The 25,615-nt window shown below is 34.4% G+C and overlaps 3 protein-coding genes across 4 annotated transcripts; all 3 read right to left on the bottom strand.

The window, feature by feature from the left end:
- Positions 1-3,578: 3,578 nt before the first annotated feature.
- LOC149405668 (silicon efflux transporter LSI2-like) lies at positions 3,579-6,931 on the bottom strand. 2 transcript variants are annotated; one of them, XM_089601141.1, is made up of 4 exons: positions 6,851-6,931; positions 5,200-6,429; positions 4,854-5,043; positions 3,579-4,166 (listed from the first exon to the last, which is right to left on the bottom strand). In XM_089601141.1, the coding sequence occupies exons 2-4, from the start codon at positions 6,373-6,375 to the stop codon at positions 3,901-3,903; spliced, it is 1,632 nt and encodes a 543-aa protein (XP_089457267.1). In that variant the 5' UTR covers positions 6,376-6,429; positions 6,851-6,931; the 3' UTR covers positions 3,579-3,900. The 2 variants fall into 2 exon arrangements, with proteins under 2 accessions (XP_089457267.1, XP_089457275.1); XM_089601149.1 differs by having other exon boundaries at positions 5,200-6,432; positions 6,851-6,924.
- A 7,034-nt stretch (positions 6,932-13,965) lies between these two features.
- Positions 13,966-19,125, bottom strand: LOC149405667 (silicon efflux transporter LSI2-like). The gene is made up of 5 exons (XM_089607932.1): positions 19,052-19,125; positions 17,240-17,322; positions 14,949-16,300; positions 14,658-14,847; positions 13,966-14,424 (listed from the first exon to the last, which is right to left on the bottom strand). The coding sequence occupies exons 3-5, from the start codon at positions 15,831-15,833 to the stop codon at positions 14,159-14,161; spliced, it is 1,341 nt and encodes a 446-aa protein (XP_089464058.1). The 5' UTR covers positions 15,834-16,300; positions 17,240-17,322; positions 19,052-19,125; the 3' UTR covers positions 13,966-14,158.
- Positions 19,126-20,036: 911 nt separating this feature from the next.
- On the bottom strand, positions 20,037-23,405 carry LOC149405666 (BTB/POZ domain with WD40/YVTN repeat-like protein). Its single transcript, XM_089607931.1, has 2 exons — positions 21,850-23,405; positions 20,037-20,207 (listed from the first exon to the last, which is right to left on the bottom strand). Exon 1 carries the CDS (start codon positions 23,229-23,231, stop codon positions 21,858-21,860), a length of 1,374 nt encoding a protein of 457 aa, XP_089464057.1. The 5' UTR covers positions 23,232-23,405; the 3' UTR covers positions 20,037-20,207; positions 21,850-21,857.
- Between the last annotated feature and the right edge of the window lie 2,210 nt (positions 23,406-25,615).

Here is a 25,615-nt window from a genome sequence, read left to right as displayed (position 1 = left end):
GTGTGGAGCGTTCAGACAATCCCAGAACGTTATGCGCATTCCGCAAGGAATTGAGAATTCTACCTCGCGGCGCGAACCTCTCTCTGCGCGCCGCGAGGTGTCGTCTAAATGTCGCCGAAAGGCCCAGAACGATATGCGCGCTCGCACACTTCCAAAATTTTTTGAAGCGCGTCATGAGCGCGTTCCGCGAACCTTCATCTGGGTGCCGTGAGCACTCTTCAGGAAAATATGAAATTAAGGATTTTTGAATCTTTTGAGCAGTCGGATCAGTTTTAATCACCCAGATCACTTCGAAAATTAACTGAAAACTCATGTAATCTGGCCTAGAGTCCTATAAAAACACACTTTAGCCTCTTATTACTTTCACTTAAGTTTTTTCTTTTGAATTTGTGTGTTTGAGAGAGATAGAGAATTTCGGAGAGCCGTTCTTCATCATCTATGCTACAATCACAGTTTTATTCCCTTCTTTTCTTCTATTGAACTCCCAATTTTATTGATGATCATTATTATGGCTTTGTTTGATTCTAGTTTTTCTTCTTCTTCTTTGTTTCTTCGCTACGTCATGAACTAACCCCCTTAAGGGCGCTATTGCGTAGCTAGTCTAGAACATGGTTTTGGATCCAATTTGATTATTAGTGAAGTATTTATTCGTTCCATCTTTCTTTGCTTAATTCAATTCCATGGTTAATGCTTGTATGAAAGTCACGACCTCATTCTTTATTTTGAATTCAACTTGATGTTTGAGAAATGTTAGGTTGTTAGTGTGCGTGAATTGAATTATCACGATTCATTCCTAGACTAGAGATAGCTAAATTTTGTTACGGAGTCATTATACATTCTTGTGTTCAATGATTGCCTTGTTTTTTAGGAGTTGAGATCGAAAGATTAAATTCTGGCATATGTTTAAGTTGCTAGATGCTCGAGAGAGATTTACTTATATCATTGTGAACATGACTAGCAAAGTTTGAGTGTTTAAATCGTACGTAAATTATGAGAATCTTAACCATTGAATAGGCTAGTGAAGCCATAGTCTTTACGCTCGCATAGCCGTAAAACCATCGTTTAATTTGCTTTGTTTATTTTCTTGTCAAAAAGTTTTGTGACAACTTTTCTCCTCTATCTTTTAAGTTCAATTCGTTCTAGTTGATTTAATTATTAATTAAGCTTAGTCCTCGTGGGTTCGACATCTGTATTTCTATATCTATATTACTTGGGCGACACATGTACTTGCATGTGCGAAAATATCGCAACACATTACAACAGGAGTACCGTTAGTAGTTAATATTACTCTCCAAAGATTTGATATTGATGTTGTATTAGGTATCTTGGGATGGAATTTACTATTATTTGAATTTTATTGCTTATTAAGGTTAATTTATGTGTATAGTGCAATGTGATCCTATTGTTCTTTTCATTTGTTGCTACTGTATCTGCTAAGTTCAATTTGGTTCCGGTCCTTAAAGGTGACAACTTTAAGGATTTGGAAAGAGAACATGATTATTGTCCTTGGCTGCATGGATCTTTTGTTAGGAATATTTTCTACTAAAGATAATAAAATAAACATGAATGATTATTGAATTTAATAAGAATTTTACTTTATTAGCATTATTGATTAGTGAGTTATTTTCTAGTTATAATTAATAATAACTATCATCCTTAGTCTCCGTATTAAATTGAATTACGTGCTGAGAATCTAAGTTCGGACGGTGAACTAAAACTTGGTCGAAGATTGATACATGCCTAGATAACTGTATCTAAAATCATATATGTGGAACGTAAGTGAAGGTTGATCACTTGGTGAGAGCATTCTACATTTTGATAAGTGTACGACCTGAGCAAACTTTGGTTGTTGATGTGTCATTTAAGTAGTGTTACGACACACTAACCTAGGTCGCTATGATGGTCACAGAAATCCTGATCGTGGTCATGGACTTTTGGGTTGTATTATTGGGTTCTTTGACTCATTTGTTAATGACTACTTGAAGATACCAGAACACTTATGTCTTGGGTCAATCTCGGGAAAATCGTGACCTTAGCTTTTATCGTCTATGGAACTCGACTTTATTCATTTGCTTTTGATACGCCTTTGTATATGAGTTTTCATTAATTTAGTTATTTTGTAAAAAAAAAAAATACCACTTTCACAACTATATATTGGACTGAATTCGAAAGACTTGCTAGAGTAATTCACTAGTAGTAACTTAGTACTCGTACGTTCGGCATCCTTATTTATAAATATATATTATTTGAGCGACATGTACACTTGTATGATGAATATTTTAAAATCGGGGCATGTCTTTATCTCAAGAGATGTTTTTTTTTTTTTTTTTTTTTTTTTTTTTTTTTTATGAATGTGTTTTCTCAAATACTCCTTATTTTTGCGTAATGTGTCTCCCTAAAGTATTTTTTATCTCGTACTCGATAAGTCCACAAATTACCGGAGTCACTTGAGCCCACCCACTTCTTAGTTGACCCATATTTACAACTTATCACTTTGCCTCAATCCTGCTCCACACTAGTCATGATACTATTCTAGTTTTCATTAGACCTCTATGTTTCTTCTCATGTTGTATATCAAGTTTCTTCTCATGTTTTTCAAAGAGTTTATAGCTTGTAATGAAAGCTTTATCATTTGAGGCTTGGATCGAAGTAATCTATGACAGATTAAGTCTTGAACCTCATTAGAAACAAGACTCAAAGCCTTTTTCCACTACATGAAGAGAGATATGAGATGTCGGTTGTAAATGGGTGTTCAAATTGAAAGAGAACTGCGATGTTTCAGTTCACAAAAACAAAAGCCAAGCTGGTGGCTGTGTTTCAAACAAGTGGTAGGGCTTTGATTTTTATGAAAATTTCAATGGAGTTATTCGTAAACAAACCACCATTAGAGTCATGGCATATGGGCTTTAGTTGATTTAGGTCGAATATTTGAATCAAAATATTGTGTCAACAGTGCTCTTTTAAAAAAGTCGAGTAAATGTCGAATGTTAATTCTTTTTTGTGTAGTGAAATATATATAGAAAAATTGCCTCAACTTTTTTTTTTTTTTTTTCAACTTAATGCTTAATTTAGTCAAAAATACTAATAAGTCATTTATACAAATACAATTTTATTTCAACATGATGTCAACAATTGACATCTATTGTTAACATAGATGTCAATAATTGACATCTATTATTGACATATTGACATCTGTGAGTTTTGAGTTCTCTGTTTGTTGACATAAATGTCAATAATCGACATCTATGTCAACAATTGACATAAATTGTTGACATCAATTGTTGAAGATAAAATTGTATTTGTACAAGTGACTTAGTAGTATTTGTGGTCAAATTAAGCTTTTGGTGAGAAATTGTAAAAAACTTATCAAACGATAATCGGAGGTAATTTCTCAAGTGTGTATATATATATATATATATATATATATATGATTTGTATAAGTTTCAACTTACGTTGGAGACTTTTCTAGTAGTGAAGTAAGCCACTTTTTATTACAATTACTAATGATCACAATCATTTAAATATATATAAAATGACCTAGCTAGATACGCAGTTAATTAGAATTGGTACATGCACCGTGTCCCAAATACACCAAATTTCTTACAACAATATCATTTCCACCGCAAATAAGGTTTGCGTATATTAACATATTAGATGAAGACGAAACACGATATTTAATTCCCTGCCATTAATTAGAAACATACTATTTAATTTTACCCACAAACACTAACAAGCCAGCTTATGCAAAACATCAACCACAAAAAAAAAGGCTTATAAACATTACACATAGACATGCAACGATCTTAGATAGATGAGGACATACATAATCAGGAATTATAATGGCAAAAATAAAATAAAATTATAAGCCTTGTTATAAATTCCTTGTTCTAATATAATTGACTAACTCCTGATGAGTAACAAGCCAATGGCTGTGACAATGAGAGTGGATGGGAGACCAAACTTGATGTGGGTCCAAAATCCGAGGGTGTAGCCACGTGGCTTGGCCCGGCGGGCCTGTTCGCACACGATCAGGTTCGCGGCCGAGCCCAACAGAGACAAGTTTCCGGCGACTGTGCTCACCCAAGCCAATATCAGCCACGCTCTCTTCTGCTCGCTTGGCGATATCGCCGCCGCCGAGGCAGCCACTCTTGATCCAAGGAGGAGCACTGAATTTTTTTTTTTTTTTTTTGTAAAAAAAAAAATGTATCAAAACTTAAGAATGATTATAAGAAAATAGCTAAGATGGGCTATTTTGATTATTTTACTAGATCGTGCGTAAATAGATAAATAAAGCACCTTTTTTTTTATTGCCAAGGTTTACAATACATGTATGTACTACTACTATACATAAAAATTCAGTACGTGTGACGTGTTGAATATAATATGCATACGTGTGTGCATGGCATTGGTCGGATATATGTTAAAAATAAATACTTAAAATGGTTGTTTTGTCATTATTTGTCGCTCTTGAGAAATTAAAATAATATTTGTAATGTGAGCATTTACTTGCAACATTGTCCACTCACATAGGAATATCTAGATAAAAAGTGCCGATATTACAAAATTCTCTTAGTTTGACCTAATTTTCTTGATAAGAAATTGATTGAGCGCACATATATGCTGCTAATTCTTTTATTTTTTAAAAATATTTTTTTCTTTTCACCAAACTTTATCCAGGACTTAAAATAATAGCATATTTACCGTCCAAAACAGCATGACAATAAAAAAAACCATGTACTTGTTAAAAGCAACTATCTCAAAGAGAGATATATATATATATATATATATATATATATATATATATATATATATATGTATATTAAGTGCTTAATAATTGAGACATATATCTATACCGGTGGGAACATTTGAGGCGACATTTGAGAGGACAAGTATGACAAAGGCGAGAACCGCGATCCCGCCAGGGTGGTTGATCCGAGCATGAGGCTCCATCACATTCCATAGAGCGCTCGGAATCCCGGTTCTGTTGAAGCCGTCCACGGTGATGAACATTCCACAAAAGAACACCAAGAGCGAGTATGAAACCTTGAAGAAGCAAAATTGAAAAAATATTATACAAAATAGCCATTTGAAACTAGTTGATTAGAAAAATAGCCCAAGTTTCAAAGTTTTAACAAAATAGTCAAAGTTACGTTTTCAAATATTAGCGCGATTATAGAAAATAAGGAAAAAGATACATACCTTATCTAAGCATGGACCTGCGTCTTTAAAATCGAGGACCATGAGGATAAGAGCCGCGGTGAGGACTGTCCACGACATGTTGAGCCCCATGAGCAAAGCGATGAGCATTCCAATGGTGATAAGATAAAGGCAAACTTTCCATGACTTCCTCTTCCATTTCCCGAAGAAGTTCTCCTTCTTACTCTTGTTCTTCTCGGTCTCGAGCCCGTCCTCCACCTGGCTCGCCATCTCCCTAAGCCCCACCTCTCCATCCACCGCCAGTCTCTCCTCCAACTTCCTCGAGAAGGAATCCACCGGCCCCATCTCTTTCGACCCCCCCGCCCCAGTCTCAACATCGCAATTACTATCTCCTCTTTTGGAAGCCCTTCTGTTGGGTGACTCAAACTCGAGACCTCTATGATCATCACCGTCCTCGAAAGAAGGCCGGTGAGACATGTGGACAGGCGAAAATTGGTGAGAGGCTACATCATCCGGAACAGAAATTGCATCATCTAGGGCATGATCATTGTCTTTTCGACCCTCCTCAACACTCTTCTCGACGCTATTACCACCCAACAACCTCCAATACATCCCTAGAAGCATGACCGCATTGACGAACATACCGACAAGCATGGGAGGCAAAAGCCCTAGTGAAAAATCCCCGAACGAGATCCCACTTTGGAGCGCGATGATCAAGTTCTGGGGGTTCCCAATAGGGGTGGCCGAGGATCCGATATTAGCGCTCGAGGCTAGGGCAAGGAGCAACGGGTGTGGAGGGATGTCGTTTTGCCTTGCGATTTTCAGTATAAACTCAGACAAGAGGACGCAACAGGTGTCGTTGGTGAAGAGAGCGCTCGAGACCGCCGTGAAGATGCAAACCCTACACATCAAATCTTTTGGGCCGCGGCTCTTCCAAGAGAAGAGTATTCCGAGGTACTTGAAGGCGTTGGCTCGCTCGAGGTAGATGCTAACCACCATGGTGCCGAAGAGGAGACCAAGGACAGAAAGGTCTATCGCCGCGTAGGCCTGCGAGGGCGTTATGATGCCACAGATTATCATCAGCATCGCTCCGAGGAGCGCTCCAGCGGTTCGACCAATTGGAAGGAACGGCACTGCCGGGAACACAGCCAAGATCCAAAAGATCACAAAGGCGATTGAGCCTAGGACCAATTTTTCTATGGAAGCCAATTCCGACATTTTTTTTTTGTACTAGTAGCTATAGTACGTACGTACACACTTTCTTAATAGTGCCTGCTTTGGGATTAAAATAAGGTCATATGTCAATATGTAAATATATACACTATGTTAAATTTCCATGCACAGTATACGTACGTGCATGGGAAAACATGGGCAAGGGAAGTGATATAAATGCATGCGAAATATGACTATATACATACATGTTGGGCCTAATAACTAATAATAAGGACCAACCTCTTGTATAGATTTAGATGAAAAAAAGGATGTTTGATTAAAAAAAAAAAGGATGCACGTAACTAAAATGTTTTACATGCGGTATTCTTGAAAAAAAAAAAAAAAAAAAAAAAAAGGTATCATAGTTCAGCTATACTAGCAAGCTTTTGAATTGCTGATTTATTTTTTATTTTTTTATGAGCTGCTGTGGTGGAAAAGGAAAAAGAAAAGGAAAAAGAAAAAGAAAAAGAAAAAAAGGTACCTGGAGTTGAAGAGAAGCTAAAGTGCCATTGTGTAGATTGTGCACTTTGTGTTTGAGGTATAAGAGGCGTTGTGACAGAGCTCACATATATATACACACATATAATAAAAACGTGCATTATATACGTTATGTGGAATATTACGTTGAAAATAGAATTATCAAGCACTTGCGATATTTTCTTCCATACGTAATATATGATAATATAATTTAGTGATAATAGAAATCAGATACCTAATTACCAGGAAGAGGAAAACAAAAAGTTAAAAACTAAAAGAAAGAAACTTGATGGAGTTGTTGTTGCAAACATAAGAACAAAGTAGAAGTGGACAAGATTAGATAATAGAGAGTGGGTGAAAAAGTGTGCGCATATACGAGGAGTTATACTATTCTCTCCATGATGATCATATGTTAGTGAACTATACACTATATATATATAAAGATATAAAGGTAATAATAATAATAAAAAAAAGAATACTGTTCCTTTCATTGAGCATTTAGATTTTAAGATATCTATGGTGTGATTGTGAAGCATGGTTATTTCAATAACTTCTAAGTACATGCAGTGGATATATAGGCATCACAACAAATAATTATTTGGGCACGACATTTATCGCAGCTGATCAAGTGTTAGATGTCACTTGAGTTCTGGATGCCACTGAATACGAAGGCGGAGCTAGAGAGCTTATGTGAGAAAATTTGTAGAGGGGGCTACTTTATAAATTTTTAAGATAATTTTTTTTAAAATGAAAATATATATACACACACACGCACAGACACTCATATTTCTTATCAAATAAAAGCTAGTCCTACAGCAAATTATGAGAATTTTGTATACATATATGCAGTGACGGAGCCAGTTAAGGCCCAGTTTTGCACTTTTTGCCCATTTTAAAAAAAAATTACATTTTTTCCCTTGAAAATTTATGCTTTTGACCCAATTTTTATAAATTTTTTACAATCAAGCCCCCCTTGAATTTTTTTTTTCAAATTAGCACCCCCTGATAGGCTTTTCTGACTCCGTCACTGCATATATGTATGTATGTACTATGTGCACAGTGCTATTAAGTAATTAAGTATTGCACGTGTCTCAGTTAGGCTGGAACCGATGATGTGCCAACTAGAATCCAGGAAAAAAAAAAAACTAATTTTCTAACTGTAATTTATTCAAAATAGGACAAATATTATAAATGAAGCCTCTTTATCATACTTAATAATACTTCTTACATATTTTAATTTTCATAAAACTGTCATTTTATATATTTTTTTCGTGTGACATATACATCTTCGTTTGAATGAATTTATATTCTCTTTTCCAAAAATAGTATATATATATATTTATAATGTATATATATGACTATGAGGGTTTCAAGTTTCAACTTTCAAACCTAAAGTAAAGATAATTATACTATAATACAATTTTGAACCGGCCATTTCTTAAGTTTACTGATAGTGGTTGCTACGTATGAAAAAGGGTTTGTTGAGTGGGTCATGTAAATAATAATTAAGGTTGGTGATCGTGTATCACTATGCTGCTATTTGACAATATATATATATATATATATATCAAATTTATTGTAGGATTATATTCATGCTGACATGTTGTTCATCAAGATCGTTGATTGGGGGGTTTTTGTTCGATGACCCATGCATACAAATTTCAAACAGTAAAAGAAGATTTTTCTCTATCAAGGCATTACTAATCTTATGGAGAAAAAAAAATAATAAAAAAAATAATAAAATTGATGATTTGAAAGTGGGAAGATATTTAGCATTGAACGATGAGCTAGGGTTTTAAGTCTTATTAAGGCCAATTTACTTTTAAGCTTTGTGCCCTTTTATAAGAGATGGTTAAAGGAGACTGTATGGATCGATATACTACTATTTTTTAACACAATTGTCAACAATTTTATGGACATGCTAAAATTTTACAAAGCAATAAATGAAAAAATTAATTTAGCAATAATTTACCCCAAAAAAATATTTGAACTAATAAACATTCAACACTGAGCGTGTCACAATGAAAGACGCTTGTGAAATTAATATATATTCAATTAAGCTCTAAAGTATGACGACATATAGTAGCTAAACTCAAATCTTTGGTAAATAGGGAAATAAGTATCAGTATATATTACATCCAAGCCCAAAAATGAAAGATAAAACAATAATTACTAGAAAGAAAAAATAAACAACAGTTAATTAACCGACCGTTATTGACTTTAAAAAAAGGCGTCTAGTGGCACACGAGATGTAAAATAATCACACAGTGAAAAATAATACAATAATCCCTCAAATATTATTTAATACACTTCACTATCAGCCAAAAAGGCATATTCCACCAACGATCCTATTCTGGAAAAAAAAAAAAAAAAACACATAGAACCAACACTGATTTGTTTAAGAGTTTTTTTGAGCTACATAGCCAGCCATTTGATTTATAACGTTTTGTATAATAATCAATTTTTGTAAATTTTCTGTAAATAGCCACTTCAACTTATTTACAGCACTCGAAAAGACAAAAAAATCCAAAATATACGGGAATGTTTTTAGGTATTTTTGTCTTTTTTTAGTGCCATAAATAAGCTGAGGTTATTATTTACAAAAAAAACTTACAAAAAATTGGCTATCTAGTAATTTTTAGATTTTTGGTGGCTTATTTGGATAATTTTTTGTTTGTTTAATGTAGTTTAATTGTTATTATGTAAGGTAAAAAAAATTATTCAGGATACTTAAACATCTCAGGAGACTTGAATACGATTCCCCGGATGAGCATAGAAAAGGTAGGTTTGATTTAAATAATAATAAATTTAGAGGTATAGACTAGTCCACATATGTATTCTCTATATATGTCTACTTTATTTCATGTTTTGTCACATAAGATTGGTGATTAGTAGTTAATTATGCCAAGTGGAATTCTACGTTTGTGAGGATTATGTTCTTAATTCTTAGAACTCTATGACAGTTGAATTAATGATTGACTTGTTGTTCATTGTGGTTTACAGTGTTTAAAGCTATCTGTATGAACTTTTACTTGCTGCATGTCAGTGCTTACGAATTAATAACAAGTAAAAAAATGTTTGTTTTTTTTCTTTCTATATGCATATCGATATTCTTTATGGATTTTGAGGTGGATGTCACTGCAACTAAGAGATTTGCATATATGCCCTACTTGAAAGAAATAAACCATAGAAATAGTCCAAAAAAAAAACAAGAAGATATTTACTTGTCGTCATATAGATTAAGAATAATACAAAGAATGTTCACTTATTTATTATAATTTTCTTACTTTTTAATTATATATATATATATATATATATATTGCATAAGTTACTCAATTTGCTTATAAGTTATAGCCATAGGATATTATGTAGAAAGGTTGATTGCCATGTCATAGTCCACTCTCCGTGTGTGTGTGTGTATATATATATATATATATATATATAACTCTGTCGTATATGTATATGTATCTTATGTGTAGTAGATAGACGTAATTCTTTAGCATCAACTATTTGATTATTAAACTCTCTATATGCGTACAACATGATCTTTATAAATAGCTTAGAGAATCGATATTGGCAATGGCGACTTTATAATAATGATAAATTTTGAGTATTAGTGTAGAGTGTAAAGATATATATGTGTTTTTTATTTAGGATACATATTTATTCAAACGAATTCAAAAAATTTAAAGTTAGTATTTCTTTAGCATCAACTATTTGATTATTAAACTCTCTATATGCCTACAACATGATCTTTATAAATAGCTCAGAGAATTGATGGCAATGGCGACTTTATAATGATGATAATGTTTTTATTTAGGATACATATGTATTCGAACGAATTCAAAAATTTTAAAGTTAGGTCGTCGATAAAAGTGAACATAACCCTATTCATGATCTAAGGGATACCACTAAACCAATTTATGTCACACAATTAGGACTTTCCCTAAACATTTGTGCGACATATGTGTTTATGGCGCTAACTCAAATGTCTCTAGGGCAAAGATTTTGTATAACAAGAAAAATTATGTCACACAAAGCAGAGAGAGAGAGAGAGAGAGAGAGAGAGAGAGAGAGAGAGAGAGAGAGAGAGAGAGAGAGAGAGAGAGAGAGAGAGAGAGAGAGAGAGAGAGGAAAATATTCATGCCTTTTTTTCTTGATTCAATTAGGTACTTACATCAAACATTTCATCATTTTACCTTCAACCATCACAAGGTTCATATATGAGAAGAAAAAAGCATCAAAACAAAGACTAACGACATAAAACGTGAAACGAATATGTTAAAACAATGACAAATAGTTTCAAACAATGCCTAACTAAATCAAATAAAAATATGCAGCACAAACGAAATTAAACAATAACAATGTGATCAAAGCGAGAAATGAAAATTTTGGGTGGTGAGTTTCTCGTCTAAAATGGAAAACATATGTGTAGTTTTGTAATTATTGAGATAGTGAGTCTATCTTTGATTTTTGGTAAAATATACAATATATTTCATGAAATTTCTCATTTATTATCTATTGTCGATGGTTAAAAAGTTTAGGTCCTTCCACGTCATCAAAAGTCCTTTTTGAAGTGTCTTTTGGCCAAAAAAAAAAATTTTACTTTGGTCTCGAGAACGCGTTACACTTCAGAAGGACCCTCTAATTCATCTCCAGATAAACCATGCTCTCGTTCAGCTTGCCTCAACCCGACCAAGAAGACTTGTGATATTCTAAAAGTCTCCAAATTAAGCTTAATTTTTTAAGATAATCGACTCCTTGAATGTCCTGAAATTGAACAAAATAAATTATATTTACATAAACATCGTAATAGTTTAACCGTTTGAATACTCATAATCGCTCTCATCCAACACCTACATAAGGCCCAAATTAGGTAAATTGAAAACAAGTAGAATCTCCATAGTGAAACACGAAGTGTTATTATTCACTTGAACTTGTTTAAACATCTCGAGTGAAGGACGTATTTTTTACTTATGCTATACACTTTGACTATCATCTATTTTGCAGGTTCCAATTTTGAGTTAAGTAGTTCATCTTAAAGTCGGAAGATACTATTATTTTCAAATTTGCAGCGACGGCATCTATGAAGTGATGGGTATAGAAAAAAAAAATCAAGTATATATTTGAAATAGAAGTTTGGAGTGATTGAGCACAAATTAGCATAAATTTCAACGTGTCTTCTATAATATTTCAATATATTTACGTCTTGAATAATTGAGCACAAATTAACATGTATAATTTTGAAATTTCAACGTAAAAAAAATGTCGGCATGCATGTATCTTATGTATATCACACAGTTGTAAATCTGTAGCATAAATCATTTGATAATTATTGAATGTATTAATTTATTATAAGCTAACAACATGATCTTAGAAAATAGCTCAAAGTTGATAGCACCGGCAACTTTCATAGGAATGATTAATTTTATAGACTATTCTGTTTTCTATATATATATTCGAACGATGAGCATGTGTGAGACAACGTTTACTTGCAATTTTATTCAAATATATAAAAGTTAGGTCAAAATGAACGTAACCCCGTTATCCCAATAAAATCGGTGTGGCGTTCTATTGCTTTAATTTGTTTATATATGCAAATTACAAAATGTGTTTTGTTTTATATGCAATTATCTATGTGAATGTCATTTTCGGTGGTTCTTTACTTTGCCAAGTTGAGAAAAGAAAAAAAGAAAAAAAAAACAAACAAAAGAAAGAGTAAACTTTAAACTCATCCTTTTACTTACTACGAAAAAAATCTTGTGTTTAACTTTTTGCCCTTGCTAATATTTTAACCATAAATTAGTCCAAAAGAGAGAAGAATGAGAGACAAATTTTTTGCTTCTTATTGGATATGAAAAGGATTGGTAATAGTTTGCGCATCTAGTGGGCTATGATTGGGCCTAAAATCCTAATCAGCCTGCTTTTAAAACTAAATATTTAACTTTTTCTATATTTATTAATTAAAAAAGGGCTCAAACATGAATACGTTGGGTAAAAAAAAAAAAAAAAAAAACTTAACCACTAGCTACAACAAATTCATATATTTCTTAAAAAAAAATATATGAGAAGTGAATCATAATTACAAAAATAATTACAAACAATCATAATTACAACAGTAATTACAACAAGAAGTACGTATTATTAACAGTCATGTAAAAGGTACATACTATGAGTAATTTTTTTTTTCTTTGCCTTTCCACTTATTCTGTATTGCTTTTTTTTTTTTTTTTTTAAACATTTTCAACTGAAATCTACGCTCATAAAAAATAAACCACATCTCAAATTTGCTATTCAAATCTAAAGGATGAAACACAAAATCATAGTGACAAAGATCTAGTAGTACTAAAATCATGTCATAAAATAACAAAAAAAAAAAAAAAAAACTCTCCAATATGGACAAAGTCGACTGAAGACGATTCATGCTCGTAATGGTGAGAATGGTGACAACATAACGAACGATAGTCGAGAACAGTCAAGAATCTCGCATTGACGACGAACTCATAAAAAACTTTGGCCAGAAAATAGAGTCTGGGAAGTTAGTTGTCCTTGAGATTAAGATCCATGGGTCGTTTTTTTTAGTGGAGAGCGGAGTTTACACATTATACCGCACTTTAAAACTAAAAAAATATTGAGGATTGAAAAGCTTCATTATAATCGTTAATCTTTTTTTTTTTAATGCCCGTATTATCTGGATTAGACCCGACTAATATCTACGAGGCCTTGGTATTATCAATCTGGACACTTTAAAATTAGATGATGAATTTCAATTGTCGTTTTTTGAGTTTCTTGTCCAAAAAATAAATAAATAAATAATTTAAAAACAATCGCCCAATTACGATAAAGCCCATTCAACCATATCAGGAGAAGAAAATTTATATAATAACTTAACAAAATAGAAAAATTAATTACAGGAATATTATTTTTTTTTACTTTCAACATTTTAAAATAACGATTATTTTAAGTCATTTCAAAAATAGCTTTTTTTTATAAAAGTGTATTTTAATCTAAAATTAGAAAAATGTAAATAATTTTTTAGTATAAACTTCGATTTTGTGTAGGAAAAGGATCAGTTATGAAAACTCCACACGTCACCGAAAAGAGGTATAACTTGAGATTACAAAACATCACTAAATTAACATTTATCAAAACTTAAGATACAAAATACAACAAAAGAGACAACAAACACTTTGAGCTATAGATCTTGCTATATATCATTGAAAGAAATAATAAAAGCCCTAACAATAACCAGCTTATAGTCCTTTTTTGTTGTTGTTACTTAATTGATTGACTTGCATAGCAAGCAAGGTCATCAAACTCTGATGAGAGCGAGGCCAATAGCGGTGACGAGGAGCGTGGAAGGCAAGCCGAATTTGAGGTGGGTCCAGAAGGAGAGAGTGTACTTTCCGGATCGGGCCCGCCGGGCTTGCTCGCACACAATCAGATTCGCAGCCGAGCCCGGCAACGAGAGATTCCCGGCCACAGTGCTCACCCAAGCCAAGACCAGCCAAGCCCTCTTCTCTTCTCGGCTCGATATAGCCGCCGCTTGGGCCGCCACTCTTCCTCCCAATAGAAGCACTGATCACAACAATCACATCAAAGTAAAACTAGCCGTATAACTCTTGAACTCTCTCAATATTTGTAAGCTAGCCGTATTTCTCTTTACTTGGGTAACAGGCTACCTCAAAGCTATATGCAATCCAATAATGAATAATAGTAAAATAAAATAAGAAGTTTGGGATTTTTGTATGAAGCCAATTATAGGAGTTAAAAGTGAGTACAAAAGATGAAAAGGCATAGGCTGAAATTACCGGTAGGGACGTTTGAGGCGACGTTTGAAAGGACGAGGATTACGAGTGAAAGAACGACGAGTCCCGACACTTGGTTGATCTGTGCGTGAGGCTTTGTTACGTTCCACATGGCGCTCGGTATCCCGGTCTGATTGAAACCCTCGACCGTTATGAACATCCCGCAGAACAAAACCAAGATCGAGTACGACACCTAAGGTTTGGTGAAAAAGAGTAATTATTATTATTGTTATATTGATTTCTTGGCGGGAAAGTTACATGTATATTTATAAAAAAAAAATTAAAAAAAATTACCTTGTCGAGGTTTGGCCCGGCGTCCTTGAAATCGAGGACGACGAGGATGAGCGAGGCCGTGATGACCGTCCACGACATATTCAACCCCGCCAGCAACGCCGCCAACATCCCAGCCGTTACGACGTAAACAGAGACCTTCGACGCCAATCTCTTCCATTTAACGACGTTTTCGACGACGTCAACGTCATTTTCAACGACATCAACGACGACATCATCGCCAGCGGTGTCTTCCTCCTCTTTCTCCTCTTCTTCGACGACGGAGAGGGTCTTCCAGAACATTCCGAGGAGGATAAGAGTATTGACGGCGACGCCTACAATCATAGCAGGAAAAAGCCCTAGGAGGAACTGGCCAAAGGAGATCCGACTCTGGACGGCGATGATGAGGTTCTGAGGGTTTCCTATGGGCGTGGCGGCCGAGCCGATGTTGGCTCCGGAGGCGAGGGCGAGTAGGAACGGGTGGGGCGGGACCCGGCTCTCTTTGGCAATAGCCAGGACGAAGCCAGTCAAAACGACGCAAGTAGTGTCGTTGGTGAAGAGAGCGCTCGAGATAGCAGAGGCCAAGCCAATCCTACATAGGAGGTCCTTGGGACCTCTCGACCTCCACGAGAGGGCTCGGCCCAAGTGGACAAAAGCGCCGGCCCGTTCGAGGTAGAGCCCAACGAGCATGGTCCCGAAGAGGAGGCCGAGCACAGAGAGGTCCACAGCTGAGTAAGCCTGCTCGGGAGTCAAGACTCGGGCCACGACCATGAGGGCCGCCCCGAGGAGCGAGCCCGCGGTTCGGCCCACGGGAAGGATCGGGACAGAAGGAAAGACCGCGAGAACCCAAAAAACTGCAAAGCCAATAGAGCCTAGAACCACCTTGTCAACAGATGCCAACTCTTCCATTTCTTTTATATATAAAAAAAAAAGATAGCTAGATTTTGTTTTTCCTTAACTTGGTGTTCAAGTAACAAAGTTTAGAGATATATTTATATATTTATAGTGAGAATTTGATTCTAAATTTCCTTTTTTTTTCTTTGTGATAGAAGTTGAAGCAGACGTAATATATAATAGTAGAGCTTTCAAAGAAAAGTAGTATTGATTCTCAAAGCACACCAACAATAGTTTGAGAAGCTTTTAGTAAAAATGGGAAGGGAAAAAAATAGTAAAAAAAATATAAATTATTAAAAGAAAGAGGAATGAAATCTTAGAACAAAAAGGTGTCTAGTTGCTGTAAAATATAAGTTATATATATATTTTTAGAGTGCTACCATTGCTCAACGAAGTCCGATACACCCTTGAGACAGAGAGATATATATTCTGTGGCTTGAAATTGAATTGAGCTTTTAAAGACTCCAAAAAAACCAATGTACCTATTTCACATCAATAATGAAAAAAAAAAATACATTATTAATCAGACAAACATATTCTTTGACGATTCTTGTTTTTGTCCAAGTTCAAATTTCAATGCAACTCAAATCTAAATCATGACACACAGATTGATAATCAGCAATAATTTAAACTTCTATGTCTTGAAGTGAACATTTTCCAAAAATTCAATCCCAACGTGTCTTGTACCTGACTTAGCACAGTTTCTATGATTTTATAAAAGTCAAGACACAAGTAAAAAGGTCAAACTTTGTTGGTGGAATAAACTTAGCACAACACTTCCCAACAAACTTCATTTAATAATAGCTTATGAAGTTTGAACACAAAGAGGACACACGATGAGACTTTTCAGTGTTTACTCGTGATAGTGATTAGCGATAAAGATTATAAGGAAAAAAAAAATACAACACAGCCCTTCAAATTAATAAAGTACGACGATAGTCAAAATTTTAAGTTTTTTCATAAAAAAAAATGGAATATTCCAAATGAAAGATTTTTTTTTTTCCATTATCCATTAGTATGTCCTTTTCCACTATAATTGTCATTAAATACAGTTATTTGACGACATATTTATCATTAAATACAATTTTTCATGATATGTGTTGTCATAAAAATGCAAAAAAGCCTTGCTAATAGATAGTGGAAAAAAAAAAGCATTCCATTTAGTCATATTTTTAGAATAATCCCTAATAAAAGTAGCTAAAATTTGATATTGTTTATAAAAAGAATATTGACACTTGTATATAAAACTATTGACTAATTTTAACTTTCGCTATTTTGTTAATTTTAGATAAATTTAACTATTTTTTAAACTTACTAATTTAAATTAACTATTTAACTCAGAAACACCTTGAAAATAAAATAAATCAAAGAAATAACGAGATTAATAGAAATCCCTAATAAGCTTTAGTGACTTTACTTACCAGAAAACAAACTAGGGTTAGGGCAAAAACTTTGAAGAGGAAAAGGATGACCAAAGGAAGAAAAGAAAACTCTCTTGATCGATCTGTATACACAAACACCAGGTGTTTTTTATGTCATATATACCAAGTTTAGATGTGTGTATATATAGAAATAGTAATAATAATAAACAAATAGAATGAAGGGAAAAAAAATGATACGTATCACTAGAAGTGTTTATTGCTCAAGCTGTGACACGTGAGTGTGATCCATCGATATCATCACTATGATTCTGTATCTGAAATACCACGATTTTTTTTAGATTTTATTTTTCTAATCGTGGTCATTTTTTATTCTTCTACTACTCTCAAGTTAGATTGTGTGTGAAAGTAAAAAAAACAAATGTTGAATGTCAGGGTTTAATATATGTTTAAATAAATGTAATGTAATACACAATATGCTATTTTGTTCTCTCTCTTTTCTGTTGAACCAATATTTTTATTTGCTTTGTGTGTGAATAAATTAATAATGTCTTCGTAGAGTCTTTATGATCTGACATGTGGAATCTTTTCTACAAAGAATTACCTGAATTCAACGAATGTTTCAATCGGGCTTTAATTTTGGGCTCTTCACCTAAATAAATGTGGCCCAAGTCGTTTAGGATGAAAAGTCTAATATTGTTTCTTACAATTAAAAAAAGAATAAAACAAGGAAATGACCAAAAACTGATTTAAAATATAGAAAATTCTAAATGTATAAGTTACCACTAAAAAAAAGTAAATCTCAATGTTTTCTCTTCATGAAAATCATTGATGAACTTGACTTGAAGTTCTAGAACAAATTGCCTACACCATAGATATGCCACAAGGACAAGAATTTGTTTCGACAAACAAATTAAATAGTAAATATTTTTTTGCATTATCGAGATTTATCCATTTTAATTTGATCCGACGAATTTTATCGAGATCATGTTGATAACTTCTTCTTCGTCATCAAAGTTTTCATTTTAACCCTTTCTCCAAAAAAAAAAAAAAAAAATAACAAATTAAACCTTTTAAAAATATATATATAAAGGTAAATTATTTTTTAATTCCTAGAATGGGAATTTTTCCGGTTTTAAATCAGGAATTTTCTATTCTGAACATCCTGGAATCCGGTTTCTTAATGGCCGGAACTAAGAGAAATTGTCCCATTTGCTACAAATTTTATAATTTTTTCCCACTTTCCACCAAAAGACTAATTTTTCCCAAAATGCCACCGAGATGTCAACATTGTTGACATCTCATAGTGAAGCGCAAAAATAGATGTGACATAGATGGTGGTATTTTGGAAAAAATTAGTCTTTTGGTGGAAAATGGGAAAAAATTATAAAATTAATGGCAAATGAGACAATTTCTCCCGGAACTAATTACCCCTCCTTGACTTAGAAGAAAAAAAAAATTTGCCCTATTTTTTTTAATCAATTCTTATATTTATTGCTCAAAATTATATGATTTTTCTAAATTTACTATCATGATATTCATTTTTATAAATTTGTTTCCCTGACTATAATTTTTGGGTACGCCACTGACCGGAATATTCCGTTTGGGATATTATTTCAATGGCGTTCAATTAAATTTGTTCTCCTATCGGCAATGTCTACCCTATTATTATTTTCATACATTACAACTTTTAATATGTTTTTTTTCTTCTTATTATATCACACACGCACACGCGTATCCTGAATTATTTGCATTAACTCTAAAACAGCGTTGAAAATAGCCAGGGCTATGATGAACTAGTGAGAAACCAAAATAAAGAACAGATGAAAAAAAAAATAATGTAAATTTACTTACATATAAAAAAATATGGTTTCTGACTCTGTTCCCTACAATTTTCCACTCACCTGTGCTTTTGGTGCTACACTTTCACAAAATCGCAACTATATATAAGACAAATTACTTGCCCAGCAAGTGCATATAACTAAGTCTTTTTTTTCTTTTTTTTTTTAATGTAACTTAGTCATTAAGTATCTGAACTTGCGGAACAAACCAAGGCTAAGAATCTTTTCTATGGACTAGGCATTTATGTTAGCCATATCTTGCCACGTGTACGTGAAGATTTCTAAAAATGGTCCAAGCACATCCCTCAACAACTAGACAATTTGTGATAACGTATAACCAATATTCTAATTTACATCATTGCTCTCTCTCACTCTCTCTATCATTTTAATGTGAGTACCGATATTATTTATGATCAACTACTTGTAAATTTAACATCCATTGAAAAATCTAACTTGTCGTCTATATTCAAAGAGAGTCCAAATTCTTGAGCAAAAATAATAAATTTGAGTCAAAATATTTATGCGTTTTTTAGTATAATAGTCCACACACAGGTTCCGCTTAAAAAATACAAATTGCAATAATAATTTTTATTATAATTAGAGTGCCATAGTAGAGGAAGATGAAGATCGAAGGAGTTAGAGTATGGCAAGTTTGGTGGGGTGTCTTTGAAAAGTCGAGTAGGAATTAATGGTGTATTTGTAATTAGTTTAAAAAGGAGTTTGTTCCTACTTATTTTGTCTATAAATAGAGACCTTGATCCATAGGATTAAGATCATTTTTTTTTATTTCTTTATGATTGAATCTTGACCAAATTATGGTGAATATTGTATATTTCATAGGCTTAAGAAATCTTTCGTAAAGATAATCAAAGAATGTTGAGTCGTGTAAATTGAAATATATATACATATATATATATATATATATATATAATATTATCCAATTCCAATTCCTCGCATAAACTATACTTTTAAGTTTAATCGTCATGACTCATGAACTATTTAAATTAGGTTTTCAAAAAAAAATTAAATAAATAAAACTATATTTAAATCTCTACCTTTTAGGGGCTCAGTTTGCGTGGCAAGACGTTGTGGTCGTGGTGTTTATGAAGTGGTACAAGATGACGATTATTAATCTCCACAAAATATAAAAATGTCTCCAATGTTAAAGCCTGAAAGTTATTTTGGTGTACTATGTGATCAGATGTTTCAATTAAGTTATATAGTATAATGCAATGGAAAGATTAAAAAAAAATTAAGTAGAAAAAATAAAATAATCTCCACCTCTTATTTCAAATAACTTGCATAATTGAAAATACAATAATTTTAATACAAGGAGGATAATGATCTTGGCCCCCAAAAAAACTTCTGCTTTTTTGGATCTTTTCTTCTCTGGCGACTTTTGTTTTTTTGTGATTTAGGTTTCAGATTTTTGTTGTTGATATTTTTCGGGTATATCCATGAAAGAAGAAAAAAATCAACAAAAAAGCTGTAAATGTGAAAATTAATAAAAAGGGTATTCTTCTGTCAGATTAAAAAGCCGTTTCCGGGTATTATTCTGTTAGATTTATTATTACATTAAAGTCTATTAAAAGGTGAGATTGAGATTGACCTTATTGAATCTGCTTGTTTAATTAGTCACATACTCGTGTTTCTGTTTCATCTTTTCCACGAACGAACACATTTACTCGAATTATTATGACGAGGCTGGTCTAGTTTGAACTTTCAAGTCAATATTTCTGCACTATTATTAGTTTGGTCATACAAAGCACATGTGTATATATATTTTTATTAGCTAATGTCAATGTCAATTCATGAAATAAGAGTCGGTGTAATTTTCTGATAATGGTGTAAACAATGAAAACATGGGTCCGGAATTCAGACGAAACAAGAAAATTGTTTCTTGTGTTCGTCCAAACAATAATTTTATAATTTCGGCCGACACTGATACATAATGTTCCGTTCTAAAAGTGGTCGGAATACTCACATTTTCGAAGAAGAAAACATATTCACGGAAATGGAACAACCCTGAAAATTTTGAAATAGGAACATAATTTCGGTTTTGCCTTTCATGCGAACCGGAACAAATTTTTCGATCTTACCTTTGGTTCATATTGGTCATAACGATTTTTTTTTATTAATTTTGTTTCAATGTCATTTTGATGGTCCTAAAAACCGGAAACCCCAAGGAAAACGAGAATCTGGCGAAAAGATCTGAAAAACGGAAAAACTTGATTCCGATAGAATGTAACCACCAAAGATACTATTTCGTTGTAATTTCGACGATTCTTTTGCCCAACTTTTGAATTTTGTTGTAACTTATAAGCACAAACTAATCCAAAAAACACAAACGATTCTTTTGTTGCATCACTTAATACAACACAAGCTTCATATTATTTGAACAAAGAACTAATCATGATATCTGATCTGATTGATTATATGAACAAAGAACATGATTACAACAGAATCATGTTATAACATAAGCACAAACTAATCCAATTTTGTTTTTATGGTATTCCCTAATACAACACAAGCTTCGTATTATTTGAACAAAGCCAGGAATAATCATGATATCTGATCTGATTGATTATATGAACAAAGAACATGATTACAACAAAATCATGTTATAACTTATAAGCACAAACTAATCCAATTTTGTTTGTATGGTATTCCCTAATACAACACAAGCTTCGTATTATTTGAACAAAGCCAGGAATAATCATGATATCTGATCTGATTGATTATATAAAGTAAAGAACTTGATATCACAACAAAATCATTTGCAGAAAAAAAAAAGAAAAAAGAGAGACATACCACATATATCAAAAGGTTCTTTGCCAAACCTCGACGCATTGCCGATCTTTCCTCGTCACGAACATCTTGTTCCCTCCGAACCCTAGATTCGTGATCTTCCCATAATCGCAGCCATTGTCCCTGGTTTTTCCGATCAAGTTCTTCCGAAACTCTCTCAGCTCCGATTCACGGCCCAGCGAAACCTCCGACCAGAGCTCGATTTCGCCGCCTCCTCTGGTGCAAAAGACTTGCCTCCCACGGCTCTCGATTTTCGATCCCAAACCTTCTTTTTTCCCGCCAAGACTTTTCCTTTCGTCGCCGAGGCAATTCCACCACGGATTACTCTCACTCCGTCCTCCAAGGCCTCTAATGTCGGCGAAGTAAGCTTCGCCAGAGTTCACGCCGACCTTGAACGCCATCGCCGGAGAGGAATCGGCGACTGTGACATCGGCGAAGCAATCGGTGGTCTCTGCGACCTCGAAGACCGAGTTCTTCGCCCTGAGATCCCAGAATCTGATGTTTCCGTTCACTCCCGAGGGACCGCTGTGCGATCCGGAAGCCATTAGGAGGCCTAAGGTTTCGATCCAGATCAGCTTCGTCGAAGGGAAAGCCGAGCCAATCTCGGCGCCGTAAATCTCGTTCTGGCCGATCTCCGCGACGGCGCTGAGCGTTTTCGAGTCGTAGACCATGATCGTGTTGGAGTTTCTTCGGCCGGACTCGAAGCTCACGAAGAGAAGCTCTCGGCCTGATCCGATCGCCTGGACAGTCGAGTCGGACCGAGTCGCGTTCTCCCAACTCAGAGTCGACCTCACGAGTCCGCTCTCGAGGTCGATCACCTGGAGGCCGGAGAAGTCCGTGGCTCCCGCGGCGGCGACGGTGGGCGATAGAGCGAGGATCGAATCCACAGCTGAGAATCGAGTCAGAATTGTGTTCTTCCTCTTCAACGACCAATCGAATGAGGTGATTTTGCTGCCATGAGCGACGATGACCGATCCGAGCTCCGTCGCCGCGATCGCCGACGGAGAATCACGGCCGTTCAGCGACAAAACCGAGGATCTCTCGAGATTGAAGGCCTCGAATCGCGAGGGACCCGATACCGATTCGATTAGGATCTCTTCGATTCCGTAGAACTGAGACTCGTGGATTAGGTCTTGGAAATCGAAATCCCTGGCTTTGGAAGGAAGGTTTCCCGTGCGGAGGAGAGAGAGTAGGACGGAGAAAATCTCGGGATCTCGATCGACGAACGGACTCGGCGACTCGGAAACCCTAGCTATGAGCGAATCCGGGCCGGCGAGGGCTAGGGTTTGCCTCGTGGTCTGGAAGATTTGGCCTCCAACGTCTATTGTCACGATGTTAGAGTCCGAGGCCGTTCGGCGGTGAAGCCCTAGCTCTCTGGCCGCCATGGAAGGACCTCCAAATGAAAGCGTCGATTTTTTTTTTTTTTTTTTTTAAGTTCCTGAGATGGAAGATGACGGAGAGTTGACGGGAAATTTAACGGTGCTTCGATGGACTCTTTGAATGTAACTTACTGTTACTCCGTTAAAGAGACAGCGTGTTTATTGGTGTTTGGTTTATTTGTGAAGAATAGTCTTCTAGAATGTCAAAACATTATGGGCTTGAGCTTCTACTGGATCCCTATATCCGGACCATAGAACTCAGAGAGTGTTTTTTTTTTTTTATTATTTAAAATGTAACGAAAAATTATTTTACGGTTTGTGGGTATTTATTTAAAATGGAACATTTAGGTTAAGTCTGTCTCGGGAAAAATTCAGTTTTCTTAATTTAACCTGAATAGTTAACTCTCTCACTCCTAACTTTTTTGACGATGGTCCAATTCACACGCGCAAATTTAATTTTTTTTAAAATACTTTTTATTTTTAACTCCATCAATAAAGAAATATGTAATTTATCGCAATTAATCGCAGCCGCTAATGAACGAGCACCACCTCATGAATTCCGTATTCGATAATTAACATTAACCGACATTAATAAGCGTTGATTATAAGGTTTCCGGATTTTATAGTTCTAAATAATTAGTGAATTTTTGTTTATTATCGTTAATAACTATTGGTTTTGTATGATTTTAGATTTTTAACTTCATAATCATTAGTAAATTTTTGTTAATTAATGTTAATAGCCGCTGGTTTTCTACGACTTTTTTATATTTTTTATTTTTGAATCAATAGTAAATTTTTCTAATTATCGTTAATAAAATTTTGTACTTTTCAAATTTTGGTGCATAAATAATTCTAATTTCTTAGTGGAAATACTACCGTTTGATACTTTCCCATAATAATCCATTGCATGTATAATAAGCAGCTAAGCTTATTACAACTATTTCTAATTAAGCGACACATTGTTGCTCAAATGATTGACATGAGGCGATGTTGTGTTGCACTACATTTAAATGGTGAATATTTAACTACCTAGGCATTCTGAACAGTCTTTCACCGAAGTGATTGAAGGCGGGGCCGGTCCAAACTCAACGGGGATTTTAGGCGATTCAATATTTTGGGGCCCTATAATACTAATAAAAATTTAAATTTTCATGATAAAAAGTAAATTTTTTAGAAAATAAGCCAAAAGTGTAAATTTTTATGGTAAACAAAATGTAAATTTTCTTAAAAATAAACAAAAAGTGTAAAATTAATTTTTTTTAGGCCCAAGACACAAGCTTGCCCGCCTTAGGTCAGAGTCGGCCCTGATTGAAGGCAATGGTTACTTGCATTTCCTTATCTTGAGTATACGAGTACACCGAAGTGATTGAAGGTAGGGCCGGTCCAAACTCACCGGGAATTCTAGGCGATTCAATATTTTGGGGTCCTATAATACTAATAAAAATTTAAATTTTCAGGATAAAAAGTAAATTTTTCAGAAAATAAGTCAAAAGTGTAAATTTTTATGGTAAACAAAATGTAAATTTTCTTAAAAATAAACAAAAAGTGTAAAATTAATTTTTTTTAGGCCCAAGGCACAAGCTTGCCCGCCTTTAGGTCAGAGTCGGCCCTGATTGAAGGCAATGGTTACTTGCATTTCCTTATCTTGAGTATACGAGTACACCGAAGTGATTGAAGGTAGGGCCGGTCCAAACTCACCGGGAATTCTAGGCGATTCAATATTTTGGGGCCCTATAATACTAATAAAAATTTAAATTTTCAGGATAAAAAGTAAATTTTTTAGAAAATAAGCCAAAAGTGTAAATTTTTATGGTAAACAAAATGTAAATTTTCTTAAAAATAAACAAAAAGTGTAAAATTAATTTTTTTTAGGCCCAAGGCACAAGCTTGCCCAGAGTCGGCCCTGATTGAAGGCAATGGTTACTTGCATTTCCTTATCTTGAGTATACGAGTCACTATCGCAAAAGCATGACCTTATCATGATGAGCCATGTAATTATTCGACAGAGTGATTGCCGACGAATTGTGAACCGCGACTATCCTCCACCCGAAATGCTTCGTCGAGTCTCTGACCATGTCCAGCCTTGTTTGCAGTCGTGGATGTGAAGGTCGTGAACGATCACACTCGTGACGTAATGGATCGTGGTGCACGGACTTCTGGCGATGTGTACGGAGGAGCAGTGACGGATCTAGGTGGGGGTCAGGGTGGGCCAATGCCCCCCTCAATTTTTGAAAATTATTTTTTTAACCCCAAATTTTTATATTTTTTATAATTTTACCCCTAAATTTTATTAATAATTATGCTTTTGACCCAAATTTGTAAGTTTTTTTTCAATAATGCCCCTCCTAAAAAATATATCTCAAATTTGCCCCCCTTGATTGAAATCCTGA

This window comes from Urtica dioica, chromosome 2 (genome assembly GCF_054948205.1).
Source record: "Urtica dioica subsp. dioica isolate 48M chromosome 2, U.dioica_male_clone48M_v1_H2, whole genome shotgun sequence".
Classification (NCBI taxonomy): Eukaryota; Viridiplantae; Streptophyta; class Magnoliopsida; order Rosales; family Urticaceae; genus Urtica; species Urtica dioica.
This window is presented reverse-complemented; position numbering and strand designations above follow the sequence as displayed.

Coding starts and splice junctions, on each gene's coding strand:
- LOC149405668 (XM_089601141.1), bottom strand. CDS start 6,375: ATGTCGGAATTGGCTTCCATAGAAAAATTGGTCCTAGGCTCAATCGCC. Junction 5,044..5,199: donor CAGGTCCATGCTTAGATAAG/GTATGTATCTTT, acceptor TGCTTCTTCAAG/GTTTCATACTCGCTCTTGGT. Junction 4,167..4,853: donor CGCCTCAAATGTTCCCACCG/GTATAGATATAT, acceptor AAAAAAATTCAG/TGCTCCTCCTTGGATCAAGA.
- LOC149405666 (XM_089607931.1), bottom strand. CDS start 23,231: ATGGCGGCCAGAGAGCTAGGGCTTCACCGCCGAACGGCCTCGGACTCT.
- LOC149405667 (XM_089607932.1), bottom strand. CDS start 15,833: ATGGAAGAGTTGGCATCTGTTGACAAGGTGGTTCTAGGCTCTATTGGC. Junction 14,848..14,948: donor CCGGGCCAAACCTCGACAAG/GTAATTTTTTTT, acceptor ACCAAACCTTAG/GTGTCGTACTCGATCTTGGT. Junction 14,425..14,657: donor CGCCTCAAACGTCCCTACCG/GTAATTTCAGCC, acceptor TGTTGTGATCAG/TGCTTCTATTGGGAGGAAGA.